This window comes from Heterocephalus glaber, unplaced genomic scaffold (assembly GCF_053883595.1).
Source record: "Heterocephalus glaber isolate CG9 unplaced genomic scaffold, H.glaber_assembly_v1.0 deba00001461, whole genome shotgun sequence".
Lineage (NCBI taxonomy): Eukaryota > Metazoa > Chordata > Mammalia > Rodentia > Bathyergidae > Heterocephalus > Heterocephalus glaber.
Genome location: NW_028258308.1, coordinates 9,641,841 through 9,654,700, shown reverse-complemented (window position 1 = coordinate 9,654,700; position 12,860 = coordinate 9,641,841). Strand labels below are relative to the sequence as shown.

General features: G+C 32.3%; 1 protein-coding gene across 2 annotated transcripts in view; it reads left to right on the top strand.

The window, feature by feature from the left end:
* The window catches only part of Gpm6a (glycoprotein M6A), a 313,190-nt gene extending 301,228 nt beyond the window's left edge, over window positions 1–11,962 (top strand). For both annotated transcript variants that reach the window (XM_004852952.4, XM_004852951.4), the window contains exons 5-7: window positions 3,264–3,340; window positions 3,829–3,894; window positions 9,866–11,962. In XM_004852952.4, the coding sequence (XP_004853009.1) occupies window positions 3,264–3,340; window positions 3,829–3,894; window positions 9,866–10,018 (296 nt within the window). In that variant the 3' untranslated portion in view covers window positions 10,019–11,962. The remainder of the gene's footprint in view (window positions 1–3,263; window positions 3,341–3,828; window positions 3,895–9,865) is intronic.
* Window positions 11,963–12,860: the final 898 nt, after the last annotated feature.

The following is a 12,860-nucleotide window of genomic DNA, read 5'->3' as shown; positions in this document are numbered from 1 at the left end:
AGAAATAAGGAATGTGAGAAATCTCCAGAAGGTTGTAAAGGATATTCTAGTTATTCTCTTCTCTTTAAAACTAGCACTATAAATCATAAATTATTTTGAATATAAACATTTATATTTCATAGTAGGGAGTCAGTTTCCTATCACCCTGTAAGGGAAGTGTGTCATAAAAATCTATTCATTCTACTTCCAACTGTCACAATTTCCTTGATGAGAATATTCATCTCTAGGGATGTTGCTTCATTTGTCCAGTAACCACCAAAAAGTTGTAAGTACCTTATTGGTAAAGGTAATAGTAACTATTCAGACTTAATATATATAACTTTCTATGAAGTTTTTCATATTGCAGGCACAACCAATTCTAACAGTACTGGAAATATAGTGTTCCAGATTACCAAAGCTGTAAACTACAAGAGAGTATAGGGTAGCCTGTGCTGCTGATCTAAGGCACATAGTACTCACTACTCTCTCTCCTCACTTCCCTTGCCTTAAGTTATTAATGCTTCTCTTGCCCAATTATTTCTCATTTCTCATTTTTCATTTCTTGTCTTTTCTCCTATTGCTTTCTAAAGAAACTGAAAATGTTGATCCATTTATATTAACTAAAATTTTTTCTATGGAGAGTAAATGGATATATTAAGTCATTGTATTAAGAAAAAATTATATAAATCTGAATAATTTACTGAACTTTTGGTTAGGCCAATTTGGCCATTCAGTAGACACATGAATGACTAATGAGAAATACACATTGGCCATTGAATAGATACACATGAATGACTATAATTATGTTTTTGGATTTTCACTGAAGTTCATGAAGAAAGAAAGGAAAAAAGAAAAAGAGGAAGTGAAGGAGAGACAGAAAGAAGGAAGGAAAGAAAGGAAGAAAGGCCTGGAATGTGGGGATGTAGCTCAGTATAAAGGCCCTAGGATCAATCTGAGTACTCAGATAATAATACATAACAACAACAAAGATAGAGAGCATAGATTAAGATGAAGGATCAGAGGTCAGAGCACATGTAATCATCAGTGTATTATAGGACATTATAAATTTGGGACTTTTATTCTAAGGGAAGTAGAGTCATGGCAGGATTTTGGAAGAGGGGGCATTATCTGACTTATGAAAGGATCACTCTGGCTGTTCTGTGGAGAACAACTAAAAGGGGTAGAAGCTGGATACCATTAGCAAACTATTGCAGTAATCTGGTTGTGAGATACTGGTGACCTCAATCAGAAGAGTAGAAAGGGAGGTAGGGAAAAGTGGCTTGATTGTGGATTAATTTGGAGAACAGAAATGGCAGAATTTGTTGGTAGATTGCATGAGGAATTTGAAAATAAAGTATTTAAATAGGAACTATTATTTGGCTAAGCAATTGAGAAGACTGATTTATATTACAGATGGCAAAGGCTATGATAAAATTTGCTTGGAAATGGGGCAGGCAAATAATAATATCAGAAGTCAAATTCTGAAGATACCAATTTTTAGATTCTTGTTAGAAATCCAAATAAAGTTGTTAGGTAAGAAATTAGATACATAAATCCTGTTTTCTGGAAAGATGTATGGGATAGAGGCAAAGATAAAAGAGTTAGTGATAATATTAAAATTTCTGAGACTAGCTGAGATCAGTGAGGGAGAAAGATGGGTGAAGACTAAATGCTCCAACTTAGAAGGTCATAGAAAAAGATAACTGGCTGGACAATGATATTGAGAAGGAGGAGCCAACGAGAATAGAGAGACAGAAACAGAAGAATGTAGTGCCTAGTAAGAGGGTATGAATGTAAAGGGTATGATCCTCTGCCTCTAATACTACTGACTGGAAAGAAAATGAGAACTAATAATTGCCCCTTGGGGGTTATTGGTGACCTTTGCAAGACAATTTTCATGGTGTGTTGGGGAAACATGATTTGAGAGAGTATAAATGGAAAGGAAATGCAAACTGTGAGTGCAGGCAACACTTTTTAGGAATTTGGCTGCAAATGTGAGTCGAGGAGAGGATGAGGAAATGTATGCACAGAATACATCTATATATCTATATAAGAATCTATCTATATATCTATATAAGAATATATATACATAAGTCTGTCTATCTATCTATCTATCTATCTAATTTGAGTAAAACCTGTAATGGATCGGTATGAAGAAAGAGAGCCCTGATGATAAAGCTTTCTTAATACTGGAAGTTCATTAGAGAAATCATATGGGAGAGTACTATCTTTTTCCTCTTATACCCACCCATCTTGCAGAAAAGAAAGCCTTCACAGATAATTCTCTGCAGTTGTTATACTGCAAGCAGGTTATTTTTTCTTTATCTCTGAAACTGAAACAGAGTCCACACTATGCACAAAGCAGAAATTAATGGCAGTAGCACTGTAAGAGAGGCAGAGTTCGTGATACACCTTTAAGTTAAGAATGCATAAATATATATGCACACTAAAACTAAATGAAGACCACCACAGTGCCGAAAGATTAGATATTAGTATTCCCAGAACTTGTGATGTTGTGTGTGTGTGTGTGTGTGTGTGTACATACGTGTTTAGTAATTCAACAACTATCCAAACAAAATTCAGGAGCCATGTAGAATGAGCATGATTATTCCTGTCATTTAAAAGGAGTTCTAGAGCTGTGAAGGGCCACCTGTGTGATTTAAAAATGCAATACCCCAAGGTTAACCTGTGCACATTCCACCTGACGGCTCTGTACTGCAGTCTAGCAATACATGTATATGAGAGTCTCCCAGATGACTGTGATGTAATTGGTCCATAAACTAACTGGAGTTAGGGTCAATACAAGGAGTGAGATGGAAACTTTCAATTCTCCCAGATAATAGCTTTGTTTTCAATATTAGCAGCAGAAGAAATACCTCTGTAGGCAATACACCTTCATAGACTGATGAAAGCATTGCGCCAGTGGAACTTTTGATTCTGACTTCAGCAGAGTCGAGGGCATAGTTATCAAAATAATTATGATGCCTATACCATCACAATTAGAGGCCAAACCATTGAAGAAACTACAAAATCTGAAAATTCTGGTGGCTAGATTCAGTTGAAGTCAGATTTAAAATATTTTAAATTGCTTGAGGGCTGGTTTTACATCTTGTAATCATAATTATATGCACAATTATTGTCCACAATACAAGCTAAAGAAGAAGTTTTTCATTATAACCTAACATAGAAAGAAACTTGCTGAGGTTAGGTCAGCCAAACATATTTTTATCTCTGGAAACTTAAAAACATTTATAATGTAACTTGTAATCTTGTACATGTTGTAGGCATTGTGACAATTGGAGAGGAAAAGAAAATTTGCACTGTCTCTGAGAACTTCCTGAGGATGTGTGAATCTACTGAGGTGAGTGTCCTTGCACTCTTCAATTTTGTCAGAAGTGTAGCATTCATTTTGTTATTTGCAGAATATAAAATAATTAAAATTATGTTGAACTTTCCCTTTTTACCTTTAGAGATAATTTCTCCTGCAAGGGTGCTATGGAGGGGATGTGTAGAACAAATATGAAGGTGATGCTCTACATATTTCAGTGTAATTTATAAATATTTCAGATGTTCTGGAATCCATTTTAATGATGGAAAATTATAGATAGCACAGCCTTATATTGCTGCAGTGTTTCAGAAAATCACCATTATCAATCTCAATTTCATCCTCATAATGAAATTATAAAGTCAATGCAGTTGTAAGGCTATTTGCAGGAGAAAAGATATAGCAATAATGTCTTGTGATTGAATACATGATTTATCCAAAGCTCACATTTGTCAACAATGTACAGTAACAGTTCTCTTCTATGGGTAACTGACATATTTTGGTTCCTGTGGTTTTCATTACAGCTAAACATGACCTTCCACTTGTTTATTGTGGCGCTTGCTGGAGCTGGAGCAGCAGTGATTGCTATGGTAAGAACTTACAGTTCAGTGCTTGGTTTTGCAATTTACATTACAAAGCTCTTTGCTTATAAAGATGACCATTTATCTTTCACATCTGAAGTCCATATGAAATACATTTATTTTGTAGCAAGAATTGGGGAATGGAGAAATACAAAGGTGAAAAAACAATGCTCAACTTAAATAGGCATCATTACAAATATAAATAATATTTGATAAAAATTTCAATGATTACAACATTTAATATTGATAATGTTAAGAAAAATATGTAATTCATTAGGATTTTGAATTTCATATTACTATTAATATAAAATTATTTCTGTAATTATATATCATTATAGTTTGAGTGATATAATCAGTTAATCTATATTCTTTCTCCCTCTTTAGTTAAGGACACAAAATAAAAAGAGAGGGGTTGAAGGCAGGGCAGGGAAATGGGGAAAAAATAAGAATCAAGATATATCATGTACATCCAGCAGAATGAATCCATTGGGCATGACAAATTAAATGCAAAGAGGGAGAATCCAACAAAAAGAAAAAGTCATGACAAGGCTTTTAAAACTTTTGACTTCATCTCCCTAATGAGTGTATAATTCAATCTTATTATTGTACTGATTAGTATTTTTCTGATTCTAGAATTGCACAGCATTCCTTGTGCTATACTGGCTATTTATCATCTTCTTATGTCTACATTTTAATTGGGTTGTCTATTAATGAGCTCTAAGAATTCTTTATATATTCTGCTCATATGTTATATGTATTGTAAATATGGTCTGTTTAAGAACTACTTTTCATTTTAATGATGTCATTTAAAGTTCTAAATTTTGATGGAATCTCATTTATCAATTTTTTTTCTTTTATACATCATGTTTTTTGTATCCTAGGTAGTTCTTGCCTACCCTGAATTTATAAATATTTTCCCTTATAATTTCTTCTTAAAGTTTTATACTTTTAGGCTTTCTTATTTAGGTTCACAGATCCCTTCAAGTTATTTTCATGTATGGAAAAAAGGGTTGAGGTTAATTTTTTATATATGGATACCAGGTGTTCTAGTGCCATTTGCTGAAGACACTATCTCTTCCTTGGCTCTTGAATCGAGTTTATATTCTATAAAATGCTAATGTTAAATAATCTTTCAAAACTCAGTGGACCATATATGTGTGGTTCTATTTCTAGATTCTCTGTTTTATTCAAAGGATCTATATATCTTTCCTTACATCAACACTGCCTTGATTACTGTAGCTTTAGAAGAAGTCTTAAAATTGGTTGTTAAACGTCTTCCAACACTGTTTTTGTTTTTGTTTTTGGCTTTTCTGGGTCCTTTGTACTCCTACATAACTTTTATAGCAAGTATACACAGAACTGATTTTTAAAAATACCTTGTGTTTTCTAATACTGTCTTCCAACATTGTTTTTGTTTTTGTTTTTGGCTTTTCTGGGTCCTTTGTACTCCTACATAACTTTTATAGCAAGTATACACAGAACTGAATTTTTATATATACCTTGTGTTTTCTAATCCTGCTAAATTCAAGTACAAATTCTCGGGGATCCTAGAGATTTCTTAGTATTTTCTCTGTAGATGATCATTTCATCTATATATAAAAATTTTGCTTCTGCTGTTCCAATCCTATCCTAGTTGCATCATTTTATTGCCAGACCATTTTGGTTTAGACCTATGTTTCAAAGTCTAATGGACAGATGAAGAGTAGGCATATATGCCCTTGTTCCCCACTTTAGAGAGAAAGCATTTTGTATTGTCTCCATTCATAGAAGGAGTTTTTGTTGGAAGTATGGAGTACATGTCTTTGATCTGTTGAGAAGGTTCTGTTCTACTTCTAGTCTCCTGATAGCTTTTACCATGAACAGCTGTAGAATTTAGTCCGATACTCTTTCTCCAACTAGTGACAGGATCATATGGCTTTTTCCTTTCCTCTGTTCAAATGATGACTTTTGGGGGTGGATCTTCCAATGCTGAACCAACATTGCCATCCCTATAATAAAACCACTTTCTACATACTGCCAGATCTGACTTCTAAGAGTTTGTTTTGTCAAACAAATTTCTATCTATGTTCATACTTTTTTCTTCTATTATCTTTATCCAGTTTTAGGATTAGCACAATGTTGATTTCTTAAAATGAGGGGAGAAGTGTTACTTCTTCTTTCTGCTTTAAATGTTAGATGTAATTTATCATTTAAAATGTTTATGAACCTGCTGTTGTCATATAGGTAGGTTTTCAAGCTAAGAATATACATTCTTTAATAGGTGCTATTCAACTTTTATATTTCCTCCAGAGTTAGTTTCATTAATTTGTCTTCTAAGTTACTTCTTAGAAGTTGTCAAATTTATTTAAAAACAGATTTTTGTAATATGCTTTCTATATCCTTTTAAATTCTGTAAAATCTGTGGTAATGTCTACTAGATCTTAATATTGTAATTTAAAAAATGTATAACTGATATTGTGTAACAGGAAGAAAAGGTCTAAAAGATCAGGGGAATTGGGAGGGGTAGGGGAAGGGAAAAAAGGGAAAGAAAAAAATATGAGAAGAGGAAAAAAATGGAAACAAGGTCTTTGCAAATAGGGAAGGGTGGAGGGGGTGAAGGGAGGGCAAGGGAAGGGGGAAAAGAAATAAGAACCAAGACACTCACGTAATGGTACAAGATCCCAATGATGAATGTAACTGTATTTTATATCTAAAATGTACCAACAAAGTTAATGGGGAAAAAATATTTTAAAAAAAAGATATATCATGTACAAAGATGCAAATCCCCAATGATAAATGCCCATCATATTGTATACCTAAAATGTACCAATAAACTTAATGAATAAAAAAATGAGGATTTTGAAATTCTCTTATCAAAGATTAAAAATAAAAACAATGAGACAATGCTACTCTGTTAAAGAGCCAAATCAGAGTAGTTATGGCTAGGGATTTCATACATACTTCTGGATTAAAATCTTACTCTTTTTCATTAAAAATAATTTTAAAAATAGGTAACAAAGCTATGCTAGTGATAAGGTAGGTTTTTCAGATATTTTGCTAATTTAAACACTGCTCAACATCTTAGATATAGTAACTGTAGAGTTCTACATAGGAATTTCATTTCAGAATGGGTGATGCTTCAGTGGTGAATGTCATCATATTATATGCCTAAAATGTACCAATAAACTTAATGAAAAAAAAAAGAACGAGATATGCTTAATAAGATCATGTTGCCTAATTGATTTGAAGGAGAATACTTAGCATGCTAAGTAAAGGCTTTATGTTCTTAACATACAATTTTCCACCTTTTATTTTTTATTAGTATGAAATAATGCAGACATATACAATAAAAAATATAATTTAACCTACAGTTAATGGCAAAATGTGCCCTGGAGAAGAACCAACATGTTCTGAGCCAATGACATAACAAACATTCATGGTCACAATCAGCACACAGCCTGGCTATGAGATCAGAGAAAATGTGCATTTCTGCTCATGCACACTTTCCCATAGAGGGGGTAAATTTTAGTGACATGAGTACATACAGCAATACTCATATCTAGGATGCCTATTAAACTGCTCTTGAAAATCAAGTATAATAAAACGTTTGTTTGCTTTTGCTACATGTACAGGGATGTAAAATTCTGTCTAAAAATGACACATTCATGTATACATTAGTAAAAAGTATCTTATTAAACAAATAATATTATTTAAGTATGTCTAAAATTGTATACAGGTAACCTTCAAAGGGACCACTACACATTATGAACAACAGTTGATATCACGATGCCTCCTCTTGAAATGTGGAAATCTTGACTGGAGATCAGAGGCCACATACTGTAGGCCCTGATTAATGTTTTCATCAATCTAAAGTGCAATTTCTAAATATGTAAGAGTAGGTTTTTTAAAAGTATTTTTAAAGATTATAGACATTAACGTTGATATATTTAAGGAATCTGTGCTTTGCATATATTCAGTAATAAAGTTAAAATACTTCATTTCAAAAGGGAAGAGTTTAGAAGATTATTTGTTAAAATACTAAACATTCCACTGGGGTTATTTTCTCTCTACAGAATCAACAAAAAAATCCATATTAGCTTAAATGACTGGCATAAGTATTTCCAACTTATTAGCTCTGGTAATAGTTCAGATAATAGGATAAATGAATATTATAACTACAGTTACTCTTTCTGGTACTACCAATAGCACTACTGTAGTCATATTTAAAACTTACTCTGTAGAAAGCACTTAAATGTTTTATGGATGTGAATATATTCAATGCTGGTAATATACCAATTTTTACTAACCTCATTAAAATCTCATTTTATACTTACCTTATTGCTAGCTACTATCATTGTTTTCACAATATAGATGGGAAAATTAAAATGAATTCTACTCTATTAAACTAAAGCATCAGCTACAAATTAAGGGATGGGTTATAAAAATCTGTATGAAATTAGCAAGTACTCTCCTTCCTTATTTTATAGAAATGTTCCCTTAATTTTTCCTGTTCCCTTAACCAAGGAGCACAACAATCCTGGAGCTTGTACTTCCCCAAAGGCCAGGTGGAATCTCTATAGGATCCACTAGAAAGCATGAGCTTCTGAACTAGAATGATCCTGAATTTCTCTTCAGTACTTCATTCATATATATTTAATAGTAATTTAACAATCATATTTAATCAGAAATTAAAAGGAAAGGTTTGGACATCCAAAATACATTCATTTATTTGGCAAATATTTTGACTACCTACTACTTAGCAAGCACTTTCCACTGCACTTGATATTTTAACAAGAAAATATCACATAAATTAAAGTACATGGTAAGCCTTATTTTATCCACTTTTGTGTACAGTGATTAAGCTTTCACTCTGTAAGTGCCATATTGTACAAGAGTATCTTGTCTAATCTTTTTACTATCTGTTGACTACCTGAATATACAATAGTCACTATTATACTTGATTTTGTGTTCTTGATATACATCTGTATTTTTCTACAACTAGTCTGCCTCCTGCCTTTCAATATACTCTTGTTTTATTATCAAAATATTTATTGTTCTATTTTCTAAAATTTGATAAAAATATTGCTACCCTTTAAAACTCAGAGAAAATAGATAATTGACAACTTAGCTCCTCTTCTCTTTTCATCTGTCAAATCCATCCTGTGGAAAATTGCTGTCTTCTGAGGCTTGAGAGGGAAGAATGGAAGATAAATCAATGCATGGGCTCACTGCTGAGTCAATTCAAGTCACAACAAGAACTCATTATTTGAATAACTTTTCTACTCAAAACAAATGAGTTTTCTATTTGAACATGGCACATTTCTGATTGTTTTGAATGTATATAAATATAAAAAATCCACATGTATAATATTTGTCTTGTAGTATGAAATGTCATCTAAAGAAAAGGGCAAAATTCATTTCAAGGCAAATTAACTTGATAAATGCACAGATACATTTTGGGGTTTCCATGATCCGGGTTTATGTTGGATAGTGAGACAGCATATTCTCCTATTAATTCATGTTAATTATGCACAAAAATATATGATAATATTTCTGATTATGGGTTATTAAGCAGATGGATGAACATGAAATACATCATCTTAAAGTTGAATTATAAATAAGGGCAGAATGTAGCAGAAACATGACCTAAAGATTAGAAACTGTCTTGGATTACTTTAGAGTCAAAAAAGAAGAAAATCTAGAGACACTAATAAATGAATGAGGAATATATTTTATCTTATTACAGTAGAAATATTTGTTTCTTTTTATATATGCACATTTTTCTTGTAATACATAATTTTTGTGTTGTTTTGTTTTTGGGGTGGGGTTTGGTACTGGGGATTGAACTCGGGACCTTGTGCTTGTGAGGAAGGCAACAGAACCACTGAGCTAAATCCCCAGCCCTACTAGGTAATTTGAATATTTCTCTCCTGATAGCAAGATGTAATGAAGACAGTGAAAAAGCTTTCAGTGTAATTTTTTTCTTTTTGTCTTTGCTTAGGTTCACTACCTTATGGTCCTCTCTGCCAACTGGGCCTATGTAAAAGATGCCTGCCGGATGCAGAAATATGAAGACATCAAGTCAAAGGAGGAGCAAGAGCTTCATGACATCCATTCCACTCGCTCCAAAGAGCGGCTCAATGCATACACATAAATAAAATATTCTCTTCTTTCTGCCATTTGAATGCATTGGTGTTTAACTAAGGTCCATCCAACCATTCAAACTTTGAAAAACAAAATGAAAGTGCTTCTCTTCAATGATATGTGGGGTGACATATGAATCACCTGAATATAATTATTTGTTGTTCAGCACTTAATTTCCTAATTTGTTAAATTGGTATCAGATCTCTTCTACAAGCTCCTATTCACCTTTTTTTAAACATTTCTCAAACTCATTTAATAGTTCTGTAAGATCAAAGATACTAATATTATCAATTGCAAAGATTTTTTTTTAATTTTTAACCACTTCTCATGTGTTATACATAACACTTTTTGCATTATTTCTTATGTTTTGAAAAGAAAACAGCTTTTTATACTTTTTAGTTTTGATTTTGGTAACTAGTTTAACTACAGGTAACCTTCAAAGGGACCACTGTACATTATGAACAACAGAGTTGACATCACGATGCCTCCTCTTGAAATGCGGAAATCTTGTCTGGAGATCAGTGGCCACATACTGTAGGCCCTGGTTAATGTTTTCATCAATCTAAGGTGCAATTTCTAAATTTATAAGAGTAGGTTTTAAAAAAGTGCTTCTTATCTTTGTTAACATTGTATTTTTTTCTTGATGTACTTAAAAACAATTTCTCTCTGATCACTCATATTTCTGTTGTGAGCATGTAGAAACAGTAATGCTAATGCATGGCTAGTTGCCTTTTTAAGATTGTGACACCAAGCTTACCTTTTAAAGTGTAGTGTAGAGAACATTTTAATGGAAATAACTACTGTGGATTATTGGAGAATGATCTGTGTGATTTACGAAGTGGCTGGATTGGAACTTTTAATATGCTAATGTGGAAAATTAATTACCTTTATGAAGGTGGTATATTAAAAATAAGCACACTAACCCCTCAGAACTTGTTTTACCTACTTAAAAAGTCTGAATGGATTGCACCTCTGTAAACTATTCCTAAAATGTGTATGATATATTTGAAAAGGTTTCCATTAATATGATAGCTTTGCTTGCAGCCTTCCAATCTATGTTGGTTTACCTGTAGTGTTTTCTAAAGTGTGGTCAGAGGCCACTATAGAATATATTGTTTGAAAGTGTAGTGATATATTTGTGTTTATATTTCAAGTAAGTCATTTAAACTGAATGTTTGTTCCTATTGATTTATAAGAAGTACCTGTATCAAAGGAATTTTAAAGAAAAAGCAATCAGTATTATTGGACCAAATTTGGTGTTGTTTTAACCTTGACTCTCTTCTTTTGATTATTTCTAATGCTACAAGAATGCTGTAAAGTGTCTTTTAAAATGATGTGGCCTGACAAGACATTTTTGTCAGTGTATAAAACTAGGTAGTGTTGTGCACTGATTTGACCATTGTGAAATCTTTTCTCAGTGTAAGTGCATTTCTAATAAAATATATTGAGTGAACCAATCTTTGTACAACTACTAGTCATGCATCATCAGTAATTTTACAAGTTCTTGTAGTAGGTGGTGGGTAATATTAAGGTTATCTGTGTGGCATGATTATGCATTCTGTAGAATTAATTGATTTGGAGTTTGGCTTTTTTTTACACTTAGATTATCTTACTGGTTCAACATTTTTCTGATATATGCAGTATTAAAAATATTCAGCAAAAGTATTAATGGGCTTCCTTAATTCTATATTATAGTGTTTCAGTTTTGTGTCTTTACAGTTTGTGATGATTTTTAAAACTGTCTTTCAAATTTATGTAACAATGTTGACACTTTTGGCTTTCATTTCTGGTATTAGAGTTTGTATTTTCACAGAGTGCTTTGTAGCAGGCATTACAATTAATCTGTTTTGTACATAAATGTGCCAACAGCTTGATGGTGGCGTTTTTGAAATGTAGAACAAAGTGCTTGCAAAATGTAATAAAAATTCTTGTGTACTTTGTGTACTTATTATTAGTTTCTGCAGTCATTTTTCATTTTGTTTTGTTTCGTTTATTTCTGTTTCTTATTTGTGTACATTATTTTTAAATTCAATAGATGCCTTCTTCTTGAGATTTTGATTTCAGTTCCAGAGACCTTGCCCTTTAAAATTCAATGAAAATTTTATGCGAGGACATTCAGTGCAGGAATGTGAGTCAGGCAGAGAGTGAAGGAGAAAAGACTTTGATTGTCATTTTATTTAGAAAATAACTTTTCCCAATTTCTGCTGTTTTCTTGCCTGATTCCTATTGTTTTTGTTTGTTTCTTTTAGTGCTTCACAAACTTACTGAAAAACAAAACAACTAACGCAATTCAGAAAGAAAAAGATTTCTTTGTTCACTTGAAAATATTAAGGTGAGAGCAACGACATGAAAATCTTTTTTTCTAGAGTTTTTGATTTGGATCTAATTTCTTATGTTCAAACTAGAAATAATGACAAATTAAAAATCAAGCCTTAAGGAACTGTGTTAGTCTGTATTTATGAATGGCAATATGAAAATTTCGAACAAACACTTTTAATAGCAACAGAAATAGCAACCAGTAATTAAAAGTATTTTGAGGCCAAACACATTAATTGTTTTAAAAGTCACTTTTAATCAATAAGAAAGCTCTTCCCTACATAAATGCCATTAAATGATATTGTGATTCTTTCCAGCACTTGTTCATTTTTTATGATAGCAGCAAGATCATAATTATATGCTACATCAACATGAACAAATTTTCATAATATATAGTACCCTTTGTGCATGAGTATATGTTGCAAGACCCCCAGTGGATGCTTGAAGTGACCAATAGTACTCAGCTCTATACAAACTGTTTCTTCCCTACATCGATACCTATGATATTTAATATATAAGCCAGGCAGAATAAAATA